A 22,194-nucleotide genomic window follows, 5' to 3' on the forward strand; every position below is an offset into this window, starting at 1 on the left:
TCAAAATAAGTCATATTACCCTGATGTGTCCATGTACTGTGGCAAATAAAGAGGAAGAAGTTTTTGACTGTACCTCTTAAAGCAAAAGGAGGGTTAATCTGTAGTGGCATGTATGAGAACGGAAAACAAAGACATCATCTGATCGGTGTTAAATCCCGGTGCCTGCATATTTTGAAATCTGTCTCTGTCTCAAACAAATGCAAACTTACGGCTAAACTGCACAAGGCGTTTGGGCTTGTTCTTCCACCAGACACCAATGAAGTACACGGGGAATCCGGTCAGGGTGATCAGAATGCCAATGAGGGTATCCATGGGAGCGGCAATGGTTCCCATGACGACCAGGAAGAGGCAGGCCAGGACGAAGGTTATGGGGAGGATGATGTTGAACTGCAGAGGAAAAGATGAAATCCATCCAAGGTACAATCCATCATTTGTCATTCATGCATTATGTTCCTTTGAAGCAACAAAATTACTCAAAATCTAAGGGTGCTTAAGGACAAACCCTGAGCTCGGTGAATACTGCATATTCTGAGAAAAAGGTATTCTAGGTTTTCAATTTCAGATCAAAAGGGTTAGGGAGTCTTGATTTTAAGACTTAGTCTCAAAGTTCTCAGGCCTGAAACACTTATAAAATGGAAGACAATTCCAGATCACTTTCTGCTCAAAGAAAACAGATCTTTGTATCAAGGTAAGCACTCCTTTGATACAGTTGGAATTGCTGATTTGAAAAATTATCAGAATTCCAAAACAAAAGTTGTCTGGTTGTGTGAGCAACAAACCTTGATTGGTCGTGGAAGGTCTGGCTTGGCCCATCGTAGGTAGATCTGGCCGGCCACTGCTACACCAATGGCCAGCCACGTCATGAAGCTGAAGTAATTGAGGAGTGTCTCGATCGTCTCCACGAAGACGTAGAGGATGGACAATGCGCACTGTGGGGAAGGACGAGACCAGATCACTCAAGGATTCTTATCATCAGCCAGAAAAATAAAGACTTTCGTCGCCAGCGATACTAAAAAAGTGCAAATTTTGGAAATTCTTGTGCTTCTTGACGGTTCAAAGGGAAAACATCCAACCTGCTTGTTCCAGCAAAATTCCTCTCAACCTTGAAAGTACACATTACATGCCACTGCTTATTTCAGTGAACGTACATACATCTGCGGAGATCTCTACTGAGGTGTCACGGGTTGGCAAACTTTTCCCTTTCCTCAATCCCATCCTAGCCGTGCTTATACATGTAGATGTGTTTTGTCAATCGATTTTTACTGGATGTTTAATGTACAGCCCATTTGAACATATTTTTTATGAAATTGGCACTTTATAAATGAATAAATGATTGCTATTACTAGGGTTAACCACTTGCCGCCGGGGATTCTGGTTTCGGACACGTATCTTTATACGCGTGGCCAGGGTCTCTGAAATTGGACAAAGGGAACTGGGCTTTGTAACAAAAGACCGTACTCTTAACAAAAGACCAGGCTGTTGGGATTTATCAACACTTTTTCATTCTCAATAGTGGAGATAATCCAGCCTTCTTTTGAAACAGTATACCACTGAAAAGCACTCCACCATCGCAGTGATGAGCCACACAGCACCGCTGCACGCTAATCTGGCCCCTATTGAAAAGATGTCAGCAGCACACTGTGCCAGTTTCGTGAACAAAAGAAAATTACGTAAGACTGCAGGCGGCAGGCCTGGCTGATATACTTCAGCGTCGATAGATGTTGTCTGTCAGATTAGAGTAGAAACCAGACAGTCCTTTGTGTGGGTGTAAGTGTCCAGTAAATGAAGACATGAATTTTTAAAGAATTTTGAAAACAGAAAAAAAATGACAATTATCCCGTCGGAGCATCATCAACATTCATAAATGCCACCGGCGCAAAGTGGTTAATGCTTACAACATATCCATGAAGTGTGCGGATATCTTCACTGTGGTTTCACTTTGAGGTTTTCAGAAATGACTACTTGCAACAATAATTTTACCGTGAAAAGAAGGGAGGGAAGAGGTGTCTTGCGCTTCACTTGAATCATGGACATGACGCCGGGCAACTGACCTTCACGGGCACCAACAAAGAACAACCTGTGAAATGACATTCAAAAAAAACATTTTCAAACCAGATATAGGCCCGAGCTGGACCAGGACAGGACCCGATTGTCCTAGCAACTGGGGGATCCTTTGGTGGAACTTCACCACACTGGTATTGGATACGTGCATTGCCTCCGCATCGCTAGCAACAAAACAGACACTCCTGACCAGTATGGCTCTTTTCAACCGATGCAAGGGTGATTCTGCTCAAGGCAGATAGGAGTTCACAAAATTGAGCAGTGCATTACTTTACCAACAACCATCCAAGAATCAGCCATTCAGAACAGGAAATCCTTACATTTTGGACTCAAATCAGCTGAGATCATTTTTCGTCCACAGTGAACTCAAAATAATTATCTTCACAAAACTGACAGGTCAAGGTCACTCAGAGCAGAATGATAGTGCGCAATGTTACCGACATTCACTCGTGGTAAATCTTTGATATGTTCGAGAAGTCTCATTAGGGCCAGTGTACCCTCATTTACTGGGCAAGTCTCAACTCCAGTAGGTGATGCATTCTTTGATAAGCAAGTTACAGTTATAAGCAAACTTTGATGTAGACCTACAAAATTCCAACGAGGAACTCTTTCAAAAAAATTCACAGTTATAGGCTTTCTTATTGGTGTGGCTTCCTCTGTAATTCTTACCGGGACAGTGACAAGCATCCTCCGTTCACACTGCCGAAGGTTGACATGGCAACCGACACTGGCATTATCCAAGCCATGGGGCCAAACAGTTTCTCACCAAAGGTCTGAAAATCAAAAGAGAATTTTTTTAAAATTTTATTACCACTTATTCTATATTTAACCTTTTCCTTCCCAGAACAGAGAGACTCTTCGGAAAATTTGCAAAACTTATATGCGTGCAAGGACTAGAGATATCGTGTTGACACAGTCAAAGATTTCAAGGGACAAAGAGTTCATCTGTTCATTTACAAATTTTTCCAAAATAAATCAAAATTCATTACTATCTTTTCAGGTACACTCTGTATCAGGTTTGCAAAACATTCACTTAACTCAATAATATGAAATATGTAACCTATATTTCCAATCACAACTGAAAATGTTAGGCCATACAGACAGTTAGTGATAAATATACTTTCCACTTTTTTTTCTTTTTTTCCTACCGCTACCATGCATTTGGTTGTAAAACCTTCAAATCATTCTGGCAAGGAATTTTGCAGGGCACCCCATCCAAGGAAATGGAACAGTCCACATGGGGGTATGCATGACATGAACAAACAGCTGGTGCATGAGTTAACTCCTACTGCTCAAGGGTACCTGTTGACCTCATCTCCAAACAGGAACAAAGGTCACAGGTTAATACCAACCTCAGTCCCCCCACACACACACACTACAGAGAGCGCAGGGTCCGTGCACTGTCCAAGGGGAAAAGGCAAATAATTTTGATCAGCCTTGTTTAGGGAGATCCAACCTTGTGCTCCTTACAAAGTGCAATGCCTCAATTTAAGGGAGGAAAGGTGAATCTCCAGAATATTGGTCACTTTAAATTAAGTTTTCATCTAGGACCTACAAGGGAATTCTCCTGGTTTTTTCCCCCACAAAAAAGCTTGGTTTTGTAGGATTTTCGCTCTTCCCAAGTAGGCATGAGTGTCATTGTTGCAGGATAATACTTAAACTTAAACTGTTTGGTCATACCCTGGATAAACAAAATAAACAAATAAAATAAATAAATCAATTGTCTCCTCAAGCATCTTAAAATCTGTCAATCGGGCTTGACAAGGAAAACTTTGCCAACACAAGGAAAAACCTGTACTTAATTCCCCCAAACCTCAATAAGTTGCAGCGGCACAAAAACTCTGTTTAAAAGTACGTATTGCCGATATAGGCACGCCATACCTTGACATTCCTTGCCACAGGTCACCGCTGAAAATGATATGACCACCAACGGCAGCCGAACTTATATACATGTATATAGTGTACAAGTACGTTTTGGAATTGTCTTCCGTCTTGCACACTGTCTACACCTCACCTATAGTTACCAAGCACATGTGCGAACCTTGTCGATAAATTTCCTTTTCATGTCTTGTTCTTCTGCATGGATTTTTTGCCAGCTTGTTTTTCATTAACACATCAGAGTCGCCATTTGTTTTATGTTTGTTTCTGTCCACTTTGTGAATGATAATTTGTTGAGTAAATATATATGAATCGCCATACGGCCAGACGCCTGGGCTGGACAGTCAGGCTGAGACGATACTGGGGGGTAAGTGAACTTTCTTTATCCGTGCATCTGTGACCCTACCCCACAAGGTCACTGGCATGCAAAGCTAAAATTAGTCTATAAATCTAGCAAAAATCACAAGTACTGATGTCACATTTCAATCTGATCAGATTCTTGGCCTGTAATCATTGCAGAATTCAAATTGTTCGACAGAAAAAAAAATTGACAATTGTCAACTGACGTAGGTAAAAAAAATCTTCAAAGACATTTTTGGGAAAGTCTAAGGTTAAAAATAGTAGCTCCCAATGTTGGCAATATATCCCTATGTCAAGGGTTAACCTGCATGTCAAGGGTAAAGTCGTGTCAAGGGTCATGTGAAAGTGATCAGCCAGCTTACCACAGCGACTGCATTGGATTGTTCCAGCTCATCTGGGGTTAGGACAGCAAAGTAGGCAATGTTGGCCAGCACATAGATGACTGTAACCGTTGGCAGAGAGATGCCGATGGCCCACGGAAGATTCCTGGAGAAATTAGGCACAAAAAACAAAGAATCTCTGTTAGTACAAGAATTCGACAATAAGAAGTCTACTTTCTTTAGAAATGAGCAAAGCGTTTAAGAGTGAATAAGCGCTGAACAACTGTATAACAGAGAGGATTTTGTTGCTGAAAGAAGTGTCATGCTCCTCCATCCTCGAGAAAAGGTTGAGGCAGACATGAACAAATATTTTACAATTATATTTAAGATGAATTCTCCAATTGAAAACACTCCAGAAAATTTCTGAAAACTCTGTGAATGCTTTTTCTAAAGGGTCTTCTCGGGGGGGGGTTCTTTTGGAATTATTCTTTGACACAAATTTTTATTTGCCGTATTACCTCACCAGCTGAATTTGATTGACAACACAACCGGACAATTTTCGATGATTACACCCCCTCCCCCCATGGCCCCTGGAGACTTCTTTTGAAATGAAGGATATAGGACTGCTAGAGATAACCTTCTGAGTCTTTTCGATCACATTCAATTTTCGATTCACAACACATGGCTGGAACACGAGCCCTCACAGCAAACTCACAACAGGTGCCTCAGGGGAGTATGCATCCACGTTTGACTGGCTGAAGGCAATAACTCTGAACACTAAAATGACCCATTTCTTCAAGGTGAAAGATTTGAGAGCAACTCACTTTTTTTACGTCCTTAATTTCCTGAACGTGGAGACAGGAATTCACTCATTTAGTGACAGGAGAATGAGAACGTGTGACCCAGCTTAACAAAATGAGGTTTGTATATTGCCTGAGTCACTGTCGGAATTGAAGTCCTTCACATGAACCCTACACAATGTAAATCAATAGGAAATGGAACCCTTGGCATTTTCCGCCAATACACTGTCCAGCAGCATCAGGACACCAAACTAGCCAATACATCAAAACCAATAGCTCACTTTGTTCTCTGCAATGCAAACAAGAACAAATGTACAAAGAAGACTGGCTTTCATTCTGTCTCATTTGGTGAGATCTGATAGCATTTTATCAAATGTAAGCCGGCTGCATGTGAAAGAACTTTTAGACAAAAAAAAGATCTGAAGGAACACCAGAAACTGCTGAGGTCAACAGAAACAGGAAAACCAGACATCAAAGAAAAGGGGAACAGAAAAGGACAAACGTCAACCTGTCTTGGATCCCAGTCAAACAACTGGGCTTTTGGTGACAGCAGCTTTATCAACAACTCCAGAGAGGTGGTTGAAAGGGATCACGGGTCTGTGTCGGGATAGATGGACGGAGTCATGAAAGTCACGACAATTTTACCCTAAGGCCTTGAAATTTTCTAAAAAAGCTGGTGCCACGAAAAGGATCCATAAAATAGGGATAGTGTTTGTGTTTATTTCCCCAATGCTCAGATTTCTGACAGGAATTGGAAAAATTTTAATGCGCTTTTATAGGACAGAAGTGCTTTGACAGACGTGTGTATGACTCAAATTTTGAAGCAATTCATGAAGCTACTTGGGCAGTGTCAGCACGGCCAATTCGACAGTGAGTGTATACATGTAGCAGGGAGCATTTCACTTTTTTCTTTTACTGTCAAAATAAATTTGGTTTCATTTTGTCAGATTTAAGACGGGATAATGAATTTTGGTACTTGTTGAAGTCCCAAGTCAATAGTTACAGAGACAGGAAAGAATGCTGGCAACATTGTCCGATTTTTTACCTCAGGGCTCCTGTGTCAAATAATATGTCTTACTGCCTGTCAAATCTAATTAGAAATATTACAAGGTCAAAAGGTCACCTGTAGGGCTCACTGATACTCAACCTTTGTAAAAAAAAACCACACACACCCCTGACAACCAGGAAATGGTTCCCGTGCCAGCAAAGGATATTATCAACTCACTTCAGGTGGATTGTGTTACATGCATTTGAAGTCCAAATTCCTACAATGAGATTTTGATGACAACATTTGGTCAGAAGTTAGCCTTGAATCATGCAGCTCCTACTCAGGAAGCCTGTTACAGCTTTGCTGGGTCTGGGAGTGTAACATCAGGCAGTCTGCAATGCAGCTACACTTCACAGCAAGGCGTTATTAATAATTCTGACAATCTGTACTCAACTGATGGGCTGGTTAAGCGTTGATAAATGATTGATTATTTGTGGTGGGGAGCGGCATATCCGACCACACAAACCTACCTGTGTGGATTCTTAATCTCCTCCGTCAGATAGTTCAGATAATTCCTGGAACAAATTCATAACAGGCTCATTATCGATGCTGAAAATTGTAATAGGAATAGTTTGGGTTCGTCACAAGTGCGTGCTACTAGTACGGGAAAATTTGAGGGTATGTGAGACTAGCATATTTCTCTCAAAGCAAACAACTGAGGCCAGTAAATAAGGTTGAATTCAACCAGAACAAAAGGACGATAAATGATAAAAAACTGCGAACAATTTCCAATTCTGACAAGAGCATTCACATCCAGAGTGGAAAAATTCTTGCTCAAGTTGCAGTCCGATTACCTACTGATAATAGGAAAACCTAAATGTACACATACCGGGAAGTCCACCATAAAAAAAGGCGGCCATTAAAAATGAATTCAATTACATTTTGCATTACAAATATCATTATAGTTTTTATTTGTCACAGAAGCTAAGCAATCATTTAGCATTTCAGAAAGTTACTGTGACAATTTCAGTTACAGATCCACTTCACGCAAAAAGGTAATTTGTGCATTTACAAATATTTTTATCAGTACACTTTTTAAAAAATACATGCATCTCTGGCTCCTTACTTGATTATCATGTACTATTTCGGTTAGTGCAAACTGGTGATTAGGCTAAAAATTTCATAAATAATACGGCAGAAATTATCAAAACGTGACAAATAATCAGTTGATAGCGTCAATTGAAATACTTTGCTATCTTAATTGATAGTTGTACAATTTTTTAAACATGTAAGCAGTGGCAATGGTTATGTGACCTCTTCCCCTTTTAACTTTCCATGAAAGTACGTGGACTAGATGCCGAGTTTATCATTCCTACTTACCATGCTGCGTATGCAAACAGACCCCCATAAAAGGCGAGAGCAATATCAGTCCCTCCCTTGCTGTTCTTAAACGGTTCCTGAAAGTTCTCAGTGTGTCCTGAAAAAAATATATATATACAATAAAAGTGAATCAGAAAGAACGATTTCAAGTTAATCGTTGCTCCAAAAGCATTTGGCAAGCTTTAATTTAACCTCCAAAATCCTCACCAGTGAAGGAAACCGATGGCACAGTCTCTCTACTGAAACTTTCACGGAGCAGCAAGTGCCGTGTTTTACTGATTGACTCGCTGTGAGCAAAATCCCTTCAAAAGAAAGGAGGTAGGTTCAAGAGATTTTAATCATAAGTTGACCCTAGCTATCCTCAATCCAAATTCCTCTGGGCGGTTATGGAGGATTGAGGCTGTATGAGAAAAATTGATTGCGAAGGATGCATTGTCTCAAGGTCGAGGGTTAGACCTTGTGTTGTTAATTTTCAACCATGCAAACATTCATCCCCAGGTCTATGAATTCATCGATACTGCTCCATATGGATACCATTTACGCTGCTTCAACATGATGAAAGGAATTGCTGGAGGATTTGGAAGGATTGAGGTGGTGGTCAAGAGTCCACTGTCCACAGAACATATTCAGGAAATATCAGAGACTTTTAGAGGACTGAGGCTATAGCCAATTTTCCATGGAGGCCGTTTTGAAGGATTGAGGGTGTATCCCAGTCACAAGGGCCCCGGCCCTAGGGTTAATATGGAATCTTTCAATATTCCACTTTTTTCCACATTCCAAACCAATCTAGCAGTACATAATTTGAACTTTTAAAGCCATCTTTCTTGTCCACAACTGGTTGATTGGCATAAGAAAATAACACTGGTACAAACACGAAGAAATTTGACTTGATGTACAATGTAAACCCACGAACTTGCGTGATTTCACACAAGTCTCTGTTTCATTCAATAAAATGTGTAACTCTACAGTGAGAGAAAAAGTATTCCTGTTTGCATTGGATGCAAGCAAGATGCAACACACTGCAAACAGGCTGTGTATTTGTCCAAGGTAAACACTTTCAGATGGGGAGCCTACATGTACAGACGTTTGTCTAAACCACAGGCATACAAACAACGTCCACCCAGAGGGCGGATCCGTGGACGCGCCGGACTGTCAACAGCGCGTGCAACCAGTGTGTCTATCTGTGGGCTGATGGATAATGAGCAGATTACTACGCACAAAGAGTAATGACGTCAAATATGTATATCAGAAAGACTGCGCCTCCATGGGTTACCTTGAAATGTACACCACACAAGTTACATCGATACTTTCAAGATAAAATGATACAAATATTTGTCACACAACATCTGTGGACATTCAAAAGCGCTTATCTAGAACTTGTGGGGGTCGGTGAAACACATTTGAGAGTAGCTACATTTTGAATTCCCACTGAAAGAGTAGGCAGCCAGCACATGTATTTATCTCACGTATTTTAGTGAGACAACACAGGAATAATGAATTGTAAACCAAAACATGTTGAAGTCTATCAACATTATTAAATAATAGCCATGCTGTTGGCCCAATACATATTTTTTGCAGGTACCCAATGCACTTTTTTAGGCAGTGCTAAATATCCTCCCAAAAGCTCAGGATTATAACCAGCTGCGTTACTGCGTATTTTGGTGAATTCTGAACAGGGCAAGCCAGGTTAATGTACTTTACACTGGGCTTAATCTTGGGGATTTAGCAAGCAATCAACATGCCAAAATTGGGAGTCTGCATTTCATGTGAATTGCAAATAAATTGGTTGGCCACAAGTGCTGCAGGATTTACGGTTGACTGAAATTACATGTTAATTCAGCTCCATCTGATCCATTCAACACTTGTCCCCAAGTCTCATCTTATGGTCACTGTTCTCTGAAACTCTTTAAACAGTTGGAATTCTGATCCATGAGATAACCTCATGAATTAGTCATGAATATTGCTGAGTATAAAACCCATTTGAAAAAAACTATTTAAGTTCAAGACACAAATATTTAATGAAACTTCTGTTTCCTTCAGCACAAAAAAATCCTCGCTTGAGACCCCATAAAGAGCATATTTTCGTTTCAGTTTCACTTCAGGAATCAAACCATTCATGACAAACCTGTGTGACAACATTGAAAAAAGGACACATCAAAACACCTGTCCATTTCAGCTGACGCAGGTCATTCATAAACATGAGATGCTCGAATTCAAGTCAAGCATTTGGATTCATCTGCCCGATGCTGAAGTGATGGAACAAGGAAGGATGTAGCGAAGGAGACGGATGATGCAATCAACTTGAGCTTTTGATATTCACGCTCCACTGGAGCGACATAGTCATAGTTACCGCATCGTCGTAATATCGTGGGCGTTGTAACACGTCTAAATTCAGCATGCGGGCCATTATTGAAATTGAGATTGACATCGAGGACACAATTAGTCCGTCAGGTTTTTTTAATAAAAAGCTCAAGGGATTTTGTTTTTCAAAAAAACTCAGGCATCTCACTTTACAGTTTTGCTAGAGCCTGGCAATATTCAACATGGTCTTGATGTCCACATTGTTAACCCTCTAGAAAGTGCACTTCACTGGTCCACAAAAATTACTATGAAATGTGTGCGTTGCGGTCGCATGGTTGCCAACAAAAACGGACACTCCCGACTGACATGGCTCTTTTTCAACCCATGAGAAGGGAGGGGTGTGCTTCTGCTCAAGGGGGATATGGAACACAAATATGCACACTTCTGTGGGTACACAGTTGGCTGGCAGCACAAAAGGACACAGACTTGGTACTGTACGCATCACTACGGTTAGTTGGTCCACTGCACAATTATGCACATGAAACAGTGAGGCACAATTTTGTTGGACAGCGCAAAAAAATGCAATCTGATATTCCTGTGCAGGAGCCTTTGTGGCAGCGCACAATATTATGACACAGTTGTGCATCTTTTTACCACCTGACCCAAAGTGTGACTTTAGCATGGGAGGGTTACGTTCAAAAAAAGACCCATTGCTTGTTCCAGCATTCTTTGGCACTAGTCTTCATACTCGGGTAATTTCCAAAGCAGATGACATTTCAGCAGCATTGTTGGACACCAATCAATAAGCTGGTCCGGGAAAGGTTCATGAATACACCTGCTATTTAAACACGTCCTTCCGGATGACGACACCTGAAAACTGAAATTTCAGGGGGGTGTTACAAACACACAACTCTGATCCTAAATCTATCTAGTTTCCAGGAGACCTTCCAAATCCTACAAAATCTTATACTTTCCACCAGAACCAGCTGCCTATTCTTTGTGCTGCCACCCAGATTGGGACCCTCACAGGGTTAGGTTGTCCAAGATCCTCGATAAGCCCCCCCCAAAGAAAAACAAGTTCTGCTTCCTGTACGTTATATGGCATCTCAAAATGGGGTAGATATTGGTAGGTAAAACAGCAACACTTGGGGGGGGGCTTTTCCTTTTAGTGTGTTAACTGGTCAAAAATAACAGCAAGCGACGTCAATCAGGAGGCATTTGTTTCAAATGAATGGTGGCAGGAATGCCTGTTTGTATTTCTTTAGAAAGTGGACAAAATGGGGTCTGCAAATGGCTTTATTTTGCACCCAAGTGTCGGCATCATCTTTCAAAATTACTATGGGCCTCAGGACTGGTTTCGGAGTGATCATCTCTGGGTGGAAATATCTTATGTTATCATTTAACCGCATAAAACATAACAAGAAACTGTAAGATGAGGAAACACGCTTTAATCTAATGCACCTTTAAAAACACTTGAGAAACTTAGATTTTTCCCAGTTTTTGAAGGGGGGCATATTCATCACTGTTTGACATGGCAGCTTTGTCACAACCAAATGTCACTGTGCATTTCATAGTGTGTGTATGCACGGATGGAATCGGCCTGGGTAAAGTACAAAAGTGGAGTATGCCCTCAAAAGTTTTCTCTTTTTATGGGTTGCATCCATAAGTAACTTCATTGAACATTTTCACACCACGTTCAAATTTCAATTGTAGGCTACAGTGAACCAGACACACTTTGTTTTTCATTTACGATCATTTCCAATAAGTTTCAGAAAATTTTCCACAAATAACTTTGGGTCATGCCATTTCCTTGCAAATAGTGTCCAGAAGCAGAGCTTTTTTTATTTTGCTCATGAAGCTGTCCAATTTCGGCCCTCGCGTCAGCTTCAACAAAACCACGAGATCAGATTGGAGATCTGTCACTAGGTGGTTAACACATTATACTTCAACCTTCCTTCACGTTACTTTGGTTGACAGGAAAAACTGAAGGCACTTACCCATACAAATGTAGACGAGGCCGGAGAGTATGATGACAATGAGAGCCAGTACCTTGGCGACAGTGAAAACATCTTGCACTTTGGTTGCCCAAGGCACGCTCCAACAGTTCACAAAGGTCAGGAGAGCTGCAGAGAGAGGTTGACGTTTTCAATTTAAAAAGACAAACTCAGAAATGCATTTCAAGATGGCTGTGATCCAAATGCTTGTGACATTTTTGAAGGCAACTTTTCCACCTAAATCGAAATCCCACAGATGCAGTCCTGAATACAAAAATATCCCACAGAGCCTCGATATCGATGTTGATAAGTCTAAGATACGCAGGCTGACACCAACCTGCCCATGTGCAAGCGGATTATGTATCTAGTCAAATAATCTTTCAATGCTGATAACAATGGAACTTCAACATGACATTTTTGAAAGCAACTTTTCTACCTCAACCGAAATCCGACTTGCAATGCTGAAACAATGGAATGTAAATGTTCCATTGGCAATTTCCATGATCTGGAGTTTTTTAGCCACCGCTTCCTATAGACTTTCCAATGTTTGGTCAAGCTTTTTAGGATGCCATGTTTAAACTTAAAGTCTTTTGTTTTACAGCCATTACATGCAAACTATTTCCCACTAATGATTGAACAATTTAGACAACCTTTTGTCCTATTTTCAGGAACACTAAACTCCTCAAAACAACCTTCAATGCAGTTCAATAAGGAGTCAGGTTTGCAAGGCCTCTGCTTTCATTTTAATTTCTGAAGGACATACTTTCTAACCACACAGTCAAGGAAGATAATGAAGTATTGAAGTCAAGGAACTACCAACTTCCCATCTTACAACAAAAGAGATTCGATTCTAATGCTTGAGCAACCATCTAACAAATTTAACCTTGAATTTGCCACCACACAGGGTATTAAATTCCCGCCATTTTCACTTCAATTCATTCTTCATGGCAGAACAAAAACCAATGTGACAGCTGGCGGCATAGCAAGGCCAGGTGTTTTTTTTAGCCCACCGAGGTAAAGCAAGTCCCTGTTTCCCCCTCAAGCAGGTCTGTTCACTATCAACTTACATTGAACAGCCTTGGCCAGGTGAACACACACTCGGTAAGCTCATAAAGCACGCACGTGAACGCTTTGAAGTTTTTATGAAAAAACCATTTAACCTTGGTTCACGGCAGACCACATATCTTGAGTACAATTTTGCGGGCTATTTTGGTATTTTTTCCCATTCCATCATTTACTTTCCCTTAGGCAAACTGGACAAAAATGCACTGCAATCAATTAGTACATGTATAACTAAAGATGGATTTCTGTGATCTTTAAAACCTACTCTCCTCTTTTGGACTCCTCTTTACTGTCAGGGAAAATTTGTCAAAGGGAAAAAAAAGATTTTTTCTTTTCAAAACTCGAGTTCATACCAGTGATTAGAAGTTCTGCGAATCTCAAATACAAACATGCACACAGTGGAGATTCTGCCATCCAGGAACTCCTTGTATGGTGGCGTAAACGTAATGGAATTGTAGTGGAATTGCTGTAAGTTGTATTTTTTTCATTCTTGTTTAAAGAGAAAGTAAGTTCAGACATGTCAGATGTTGGTTCAAGGTTTTAAAAACTGCATGTACATAGGAGATGTGTTTGAATATATCATATCGAAACAGTTAAAATTCCTTGACAAAAGATGGAAGGCTGATTGAAATGTTGTCGTTTTTACATGCATGTATTTGTGGAAAGGCCAACGATCAGATGGATCAACAGACATGCCAAGCCATATGCAGGCCTCAAGGCATGGACAGACATCAACTAACAGACTTATCTGACCATGACCAGATGACCTTTGCGGCATAAGAAATACATTACCAGTCTCGCTTGTTACATGCTTTCTTGAATGTTACTGTTATAGGCTCGTTACAATCCTCATTTTTAAATTTAGCTGGGGTCACTCTACCTCAACTTACCAAGACAAAGAACTGTTAAAATACGGACAGCCACGTCGGGAGGTGGACAGTCAGGATCTGGGAAGAAAGGCTGGAGGACGTAGAAAGAAAACGTCATAGCAACAATTGTCTGGCCAGTTGGATTGATGATCAAAACAGTCACCCACAGGACAAGGAAAGCAGGCAAGGACCCAAAGGCGAAGAGGATGTAGGAGTATTCACCGCCGGAGGCTGTGATGGTGGTGCCTAGTTCGGCGAAGCAAAGAGCCCCGATCAGAGAGAAGATACCAGAAATGACCCAGACCATCATGGACAGGCCAACCGAGCCGGCATTCTCCAAGACACTCTTGGGAGAAAGGAAGATGCCCGAGCCGATGATGCAGCCCACAATTAGGTTGATCCCGTTGAAGAGTCCAAGCTGTGGCTGAAGTCGAACCGTCGAACCATTGTTGGCCCCTTCCCCCAACTTGGCCCTTTGCTCCTCGCCGGGCATGTACGGTGGACACGGTGGAGGTTCTGATATCTTGGAGCTGGCATGATGATCGCTGCTGCTGTCGATTGTTCTATTCGGATCTATGATCTCGACGTCTGCCATGTTCATGATGTTGGCTCACTCACTCACTCTGTCTGATGGTCCTCTGCGATTGTGAATCGAGATGGGAGCCTTCAACCGGATCCCACAATGCAACTAACTACAGACCTACTAATGCACATGCACTACTAGTGATGGTATTGTGGTCAGGATGGCGATTTTCGGACAATACCGGCATCGATGTTTCTCCGCTTCCCCCACAAAAAATTACCGAAAACACGATCTAACCATCAAGACAACTACCAGAAGAATCGTCTCGCTGGACAGTTGTAGCCGGATGTCAAATCACGGCAAAGATGAATACGAACGATCGAGATTCTCGAGCGGCTTCTAAGGATTCTGACATACCAGCAGGGTTTGGCGGGAACCAATAGGCGCCACATGCATAAAGGCCATCTGCATGCCACGTACAGTGTACATGTACATATCGGCCCCGTACGGTCGACCTCGTGCTCGACAACCGGTCCCACTGGTCACCAGTACGGTACGGTCATCAAGCTGGTGATTTCGTCATCACGCGCCGTATCTCAGCATAAATATTATGCCAAACTCCAAACAGCCGCCTGCTGTCATTTTGTTATCATATAAAAAAGATAGCATACCGGGCAGACGACCGTTTCAGTCAGCAATACTAATCATGTGCGGTTGATAGTCCTTGAAATTCACTGGAATCCATCTACTGCAGTTCCAATTTACGATTGGGCGGGGCTTCGACCATGCCACGTGCTTAAACGCGTATGTATTATTCTTTCCAGCAATTTTCTACTAGCAGCCTTCATGTAAAGCTACTGTAGCTTCATTCCCTTTTCGCGTGCGCTAAAATTTAGAAACCGAAGTTGAATTTACACGAAATGCACGTATTTTGAAACTGACTTACAGCGATTGGCACCTACTTACAATTCTTTTTCAAAGGAAGAAACTATGATTCTCCATGGTTTTAAGAAGATGAGGGAAAGAAAGACAAATCTTACCATGACGGTGTCTCCATATTCCGACATGTTTTCAACCTACTATAATCCTTTAATTCGTTCGTATCAACGTTTCATCTATTTGACTGTCTAACAAATCGGGAAATACTTATCGCACGGTCGTGACGGTCACAAAGGCTTCCTAAGACCTGTGTTCTGTTCTTGGAGGTCCTTTCAAAATTGCCCCAAGAGATTTAAGTTTTCTTTTTTTCTGCCAGCGTTTGACTTTAACTTACGCTTCCTCGATTTCTACTTACACCGTTGAATTGTATATTTATCCCAACAAACCTCGAATGCTTTTCACTTTCCTTGCTCCTGTACTATTTTTCTGTTTCTTAACCCTTCCTGAAAGTCTTATGCCATTTTAATCTTTTCATCACATTCACAATCATTTTTGATGGTTGTTAACAGCAGTCACAAATCAAAACAACCGAGCATTTTAAGGTAAATGCAGCCTGAATAATTCTTATTCCACCAAGACCACCATACCCCTGGTAAAATCTAAAATCCAATAATTCATGACTTTAAGTTGCGGGGGAAAAGTCGAATGCCCATAAATCTTACTAGTAAAAAACAGATTATCGTTTACCGTTTTCAACGCCAAAGCTTAGCATGTCAGGGAAGTGAATATCCGAAAGTAATACCATAAAAATTGTACAATTTGGACGTTCTGGCTTGTCTGTATTCTTGTCTCTTTGGTACAGGAATTGAGGTAAATTCTAATCGTAAATTTCCCGCCACTTCACAAGTTCAGGCATCAGAGGCAAGTGCAAAGCGTACTAACGAAAAAGCCAATCGGGTCGGGCCGTTTGTTGACGATGCATTACTACTACACTGGATGATTTCTAGTGACTGCGTGATTGCGTAGGCAGAAATTAGCATTCGACGCAGGCGCACACCATGGGAAAATCCATTGACAGCGTAGGGTAGATTAAGTTCATTCATAAAACGCCGCAAACAGGGTGCGCGCGCCTTGCGCTCAATTCAAAGAAAAGTGGTTTCCCAAACAAGGAAATACCGAGTGTTGTGGAGCGGCTTTTCAATTTAGGTTGGGTGAACAAATAAATCGACCAAGCCGAGGGCAACGTTAACACCAGTGCTGACGCCCTGACCTACAATTTTTTCTTCCAATTCATTCATTTAAAAAATCGAATGATACATCAATGCCATTATACGGCTTGAACCAGGTTCATTTTCATCGCTTCTTTTATTTGGAAATCTTCAAGTTGCTGAATGCCAGAATCCCTTTAAAGTAAAACGGGGTAACATACGGTTTCGTGGACAATCTTGTTTCAAAGGTCTGCCCTATTAAAAGCCAATACACTTTTAACTTACAAAGACCCCGGACAAGCCTAATTTCGAAGCCAAGCTTTTGCGCCTGTTAGGGTCATCGCACATTGTAAGACCGTGCATGGTCGATATTCCTCACAAGCCTGGAGTGCACTCAAGAGGACCGAATTGACGTTCCGTTTTCGATTTTTCTTTTCAACAAGGTGGCGGAGGTGCTGAAAACCTTTTTGTATTTAACTTTTCCTTTTCATTCGCCAGAGCTGGATCAATGCCAGAAAAGCGTACGACAGGAAAGGAACAATTGCGTCAATGGAAACGAGCTGGAGACAAAAAAGTCTCGAGGAAATAAAAGACCGCCAAAATTTTCTCCCGCCAAGTTCATCACACACCACCATTCCAAAAGGCCGTAGGTACAGCATTTCGGAACACCCACAGAGCAGTAACAATTACCACACCATGGAGGTGACACGCGGTAAAACACTCGCAAATGCCAAATTGGTATCGTGTGCTATAATAGGAGCGTCATTTTAGGGAAGGGAAATTGTACATGTATGTCTCGATAGTTGCACAATTCATGAAATTAAAAACAAGAGCAATATGTCCATTTTCATGTATATAACCCTGACCCCTAGCCGTGTATGTTAAATCACATTGAAATCAGTGGATTTAGGGCTGTTAGGGCTGTCAAGGTAGGGCAAAAAAGTCTAGTCAATTCATGCAATTATAAGTTGACGTTTCCTATTACATGTATGCGATTGTTTAATGGCAGCATTTAGGAGAAAAAATTGATAAAAGAGGCTCCAATAAACGCTATTTTATTGTATAAATTGCTACCACTAAAGTAATAAAGAAAGCTATTTTTAAGTTATTTTTCTGCTCGACTTTACCCCCTTTGTATTTTGGCCGTTGTAAGTATATTTTGCCTTAAAAAAGGAGCTAACCCGTGTTTGTTCACCTTCCACAATTATGCCTACCCGCACGGAGGCGTACATAGTACTATATATCAGCTTGTCGAAAAAGTACGAGGTTGTTTCCAATTCTAGTGCGACTTTCGTCTATAAGAAACCGGCCGGAGAAAAAAAATTCACAAGACAGTAGGCGAAACTGGCTGTAATTGCACGTTCGACACACGGAGAGACTCGCCCACATTATCATTTCAAAAAAAAGGAATAACTCACTTTGCGCAGAAAATGTTCAGCAATTATAAAAAAGTTTCATTCATTGTTATTTTCAACACGTTGAATTATCAACGGCGTCGATTGCATGGGGTCACATGATCCGCACGCTTCATACAAATTCTCCTAGGTTACTGGAGCTACCAGGCAAGATGATTTATAGGGAATGTGCAGGCTGTGGGGTCAATCCTGATAAGAAATGAACAGAAAGTATCCATATTAACAGGATTTGTGCAAGCACGGTCTCTGGTGGGCATCTGAATATAAGACTTCCAATTTCCAAAGGAACATTTCGCAAATACAAGGAGCCAATAAAAAATAAAATGTTAATATACATCTTGACTTATGGTCCACTCTTCGAACTTATACGTTTATTTCTTGTCCAGGCGTACTTGGGAGTCGGTAAAATCTGGATCCACCACAGACATTATGGATGTTGGTGTTTTGTCATTAAAAGACACTTTGTGATACTTGTCAGACACGCAGATTTTTACTTTGGACAGTGAGGAGCATGGACTGTAAAATGACTAAAACTAAGGCCAGGGTTCTGCATTTTAAATCTTGACAGTAGAAAACTTGCGGTTTGGGATTCTGCAGTTGTATACTTACTTCTGATATCTTTCACGATAAACATGACACAAAGCTTTCAATCTTTACTTCTTTTTACCTTTCTAAACCAACAGCAGCTCGAGTTAGAGGGGTGAACACAATACCACTACAGTATACACTGAAGTTTGGAAAACGCCAAGAGAACCCATCCAAACATGATAGACAAGATTAAGGATCTTACCGAGACAAAGAACAGCAAGAAGCTGCACCAGACCGACTGGTGGACCCCCACAATCATTGAAAAATGGCTGGCTGACGTAGTTGGCGAAAGTTAGCGCCACGATGGCTTGGCCCGTGGGGTTGATGATAATGAGGGTGCTCCAGAGCAAGACGAAGGCGGGCAGTTGGCCGAAGGCGTACAAGATGTAGGAGTACTCGCCACCGGAGGCTGTGATGGTGGTGCCCAGCTCGGCGAAGCAGAGAGCCCCGATCAGAGAGAAGATACCCGAGATGACCCAGACCAGCATGGACATTCCAACTGAGCCGGCGTTGTTCAAGACGCTCTTCGGAGACAAGAAGATACCCGAGCCGATGATGCAGCCCACGATGATGGTGATGCCGTTGAACATGCCGATTTCTCGGCGCAGACGAACGTAACTCGTGTCCATTATATCCAGGGTGCTACCTCCCTTCTTTCCCCCTTCATCTTCGATCCTACCTCCTCCAGAGGGCCTCTCCGGGCTCTGCTTCTTTACCACCATGGGGTCTTGGATGACCTCCTCACCGTCTGAACTAAGTCCGCCCGCCATCTTTGGATCTTCGTCTCTCCTCGAAGCTTTTCGCGCGGTGCGTGGGTGTACGTGTGCACTCGAAGCGTGTTTTGATCTTCGGTCCGATCCGACCTCGTCAGCAGCTCACGTCCACGTATGCGAAATCAGGATGAGTCACATACGGTCGAAACAGCAGACCGACTACTCGGCAAGACACAACATTGGCCTCCGTTGCCCCTCGTTCAGACGAACACATGAATTAATGCCAGGCTCTGGTTTCGTACACCGAATCATCAGACAGTACTGCAAGCCATACAAGATCTCACAAAATCATATCCTCATTCCCGCCTGTCCAAAGGTAACATAAACCTGTGTGTACTGTTCGAACCACCGCTATGCTCAAACGTACGTGTGTAGCACTCCCGCGAAAATTTCGGTTATGGCGCGCTTTGTCTCGCGCCACTTGGTTGGTCGTTCCGCTTAGCAACACACTGAGTGTGCTCAGGCGCGGCAAAACGTGATCAACAAGAAGTCAATAAACGCGTAGCCTCTATTGATCTTAACCCACGCAATCGATAATTCTTTCTTCAAAAGCCTGCTTGTACCGGCAAATGGCGGGCACGTGGTTGGGGTATAATGGGCCATACGAGGGGGTATGTGCAGCTTGCTCTGGAACCCTGCCCGGCCCTCACACGCATACCAACTTACCACAACTCAGAGGACATGGGTATTTTAAATACAGTCGTTTTAACTTTCTAGGACGAATCTACTGGACTTAACACCCATAGTAATCATATCAATGTACAATGAATTCACAATATTCCTGCCTCCATGGTGTTGCTAATAAGAACGGAGGAATAGAAAATATACTCCGTACAAGTTGCACGACCTCGTTGACATGACTGACGAGAAGGTAAACACAACTAGGTTTCCAAGAAGACTATGACGCAGAGGAGCCATGCCATTTACATTTGAAAAAAACCCTCTTCCGAGATTGAATGAAATCTCATTATATCCTAATCAAACATTAATTTAACCAACTGCTAAATTGCCGCGTATTAGAGTCTAAGATTTCTCCGAATTTTTAATTCTGCAGCAACAGAAATGGACAATGAATCTATCCACGTTTTCGCCACGTTACAGCTTTCCACAACGCCGAAAATGTTTATAACAAAGTGTTTTATAATAACTGTCCTCGTTACAACCATTGGGTTCTAAAGCGCTCTTTTTAAAGAAACCCTTCCATTCCAAACTTCAACAAGCAGAATGATTCCAGGGATTTAACGACGACATCATGCATAATTGTCGTACATGCATTCATCATGCGAAGGAAATTAAAACCCGACCCTTCAGGATACATTCACCCAGGCTTCCACGATAGCGAAAAATTTTGGTGACATATAATGTCTTTCTAAACATGGCAGAGACACTGAAGGTTTGCCAACTATACTGAAGTATGAGACAACACAGGAATGATTGTACGCAAAATACGGAGACGGTCCACAGCTGTTTCTTCAAGTTTGACATGGGATGACGAGCTTAAACAAGGAAATTAAACGATATGTAAATGAAAAGGTTTTATGGTGAATTTCTATCACACCATGCATATACAAACAAGGCGGGAATACGACGACCCGGCCTGACTTCGGTGTACGTTAGGGAAATCCCCAACATATCGCTTGAAACTTGAACCTCATAACCCGCCAAAACTGTGATGGATGCCGCCATATTGTCGGTCATTGCACATAGCAACACGTAGTATACGTCATGTACGAGGAGTGAACCCAGCCAGCGGTTGACAAACATGCAGTCAAGCTTAGTCTGACATGAAGACCTCCCGCCGACTGAATTCCATATTAAGTTACTTAATTTATTCAGACTCTTCTGACCTCGGCGACAGCTTGGAATGGTTGTTTGTGAATGAATGACATTGTGAAATTATACATAAATGTGTATTTTGCCGCTCCGGTGAGCATTTTGGTCAAACTTGAGAAACCTGGCTTTTCAAATGTGTCTATAGGCTCTGCAATGCATTTTACCTCCAAAATGCATCTTTGCATCTCATTTAATCTAATTTTCAATTTTGTTTGCCTTTTCGGTTTTATGTTAATGAATTTCTATATTCATGAGTTACATTGTGGTGTCATAATGAAAGAAAATCTAAATTTTACAATGCAAAAATGATGAATTTCGTCAGATTTTTGCTAGTTGAGCGACCCTGAACGGAAATATTTTCAGTGAGTCAATTCTGGGTTCACAATTTGAATGTAATGCTATGAGTCATGTCTTCCGTGGATGGCATCACAGCAACAATTCCGTCCAGGAAAGCATGAACAACGTCTTGCATGTTTGAAAAAGGTACACTTCCAACACATTTAACTAAAAGGGAAATACAATTTTTATACACTGTAGAAGAGTTTAAAGTTGCAGAAAAACAGGAAATCTCAGGAAAAATCATTGCTGCTACGCTACCCTTTAAGTCCAGACGTGTACGAAAGCAATGCAGCCAGCTTGTTGTGCTCGCTTGCGCATGGAGAGTGCGCAGTTTACGTGGGCACGTATTCAAAGTGCAGCTGCCCCTTGGCAATCAAAAGGAAGACCAGTTATTCTAAGATTAAAAACTGTGGATAATTTGGATAATCTATATAGGGTAAATTTAATTTCATGGTGGATTTTATACCAGAAATAGGCGACATATGGAAGACGGAGAAAAATTCAGTCGCTGATGAGCCAGTTGCTGGGCCAGACGCTTTAAAACAGAATCAAGAATGATAAATTCTTAGTAATTATTTGAGAATTATGATAAATCAATTATCAGAGAACATGTCAGAAACAAA

At 41.6% G+C, this 22,194-nt stretch overlaps 1 protein-coding gene across 3 annotated transcripts in view; it reads right to left on the reverse strand.

The window, feature by feature from the left end:
- LOC110974788 (Y+L amino acid transporter 2-like) overlaps positions 1-22,194 on the reverse strand; it is a 29,576-nt gene that overhangs the window by 5,989 nt on the left and 1,393 nt on the right. Inside the window, exons 1-9 of one of the 3 annotated variants that reach the window (XM_022226666.2) lie at positions 18,829-20,304; positions 12,086-12,211; positions 7,788-7,884; positions 6,938-6,982; positions 4,662-4,785; positions 2,731-2,834; positions 1,981-2,077; positions 780-929; positions 210-387 (exon numbers count right to left, since the gene is read on the reverse strand). In XM_022226666.2, the coding sequence (XP_022082358.2) occupies positions 210-387; positions 780-929; positions 1,981-2,077; positions 2,731-2,834; positions 4,662-4,785; positions 6,938-6,982; positions 7,788-7,884; positions 12,086-12,211; positions 18,829-19,396 (1,489 nt within the window). In that variant the 5' untranslated portion in view covers positions 19,397-20,304. Of the gene's footprint in view, positions 1-209; positions 388-779; positions 930-1,980; positions 2,078-2,730; positions 2,835-4,661; positions 4,786-6,937; positions 6,983-7,787; positions 7,885-12,085; positions 12,212-14,034; positions 15,244-18,828; positions 20,305-22,194 lie in introns of those variants that run through there. The other 2 variants (XM_022226665.2, XM_022226667.2) reach the window with 2 other exon arrangements.

Source organism: Acanthaster planci, linkage group LG06 (assembly GCF_054643075.1).
Source record: "Acanthaster planci isolate LZ-2023a linkage group LG06, COTS_SCS, whole genome shotgun sequence".
Lineage (NCBI taxonomy): Eukaryota > Metazoa > Echinodermata > Asteroidea > Valvatida > Acanthasteridae > Acanthaster > Acanthaster planci.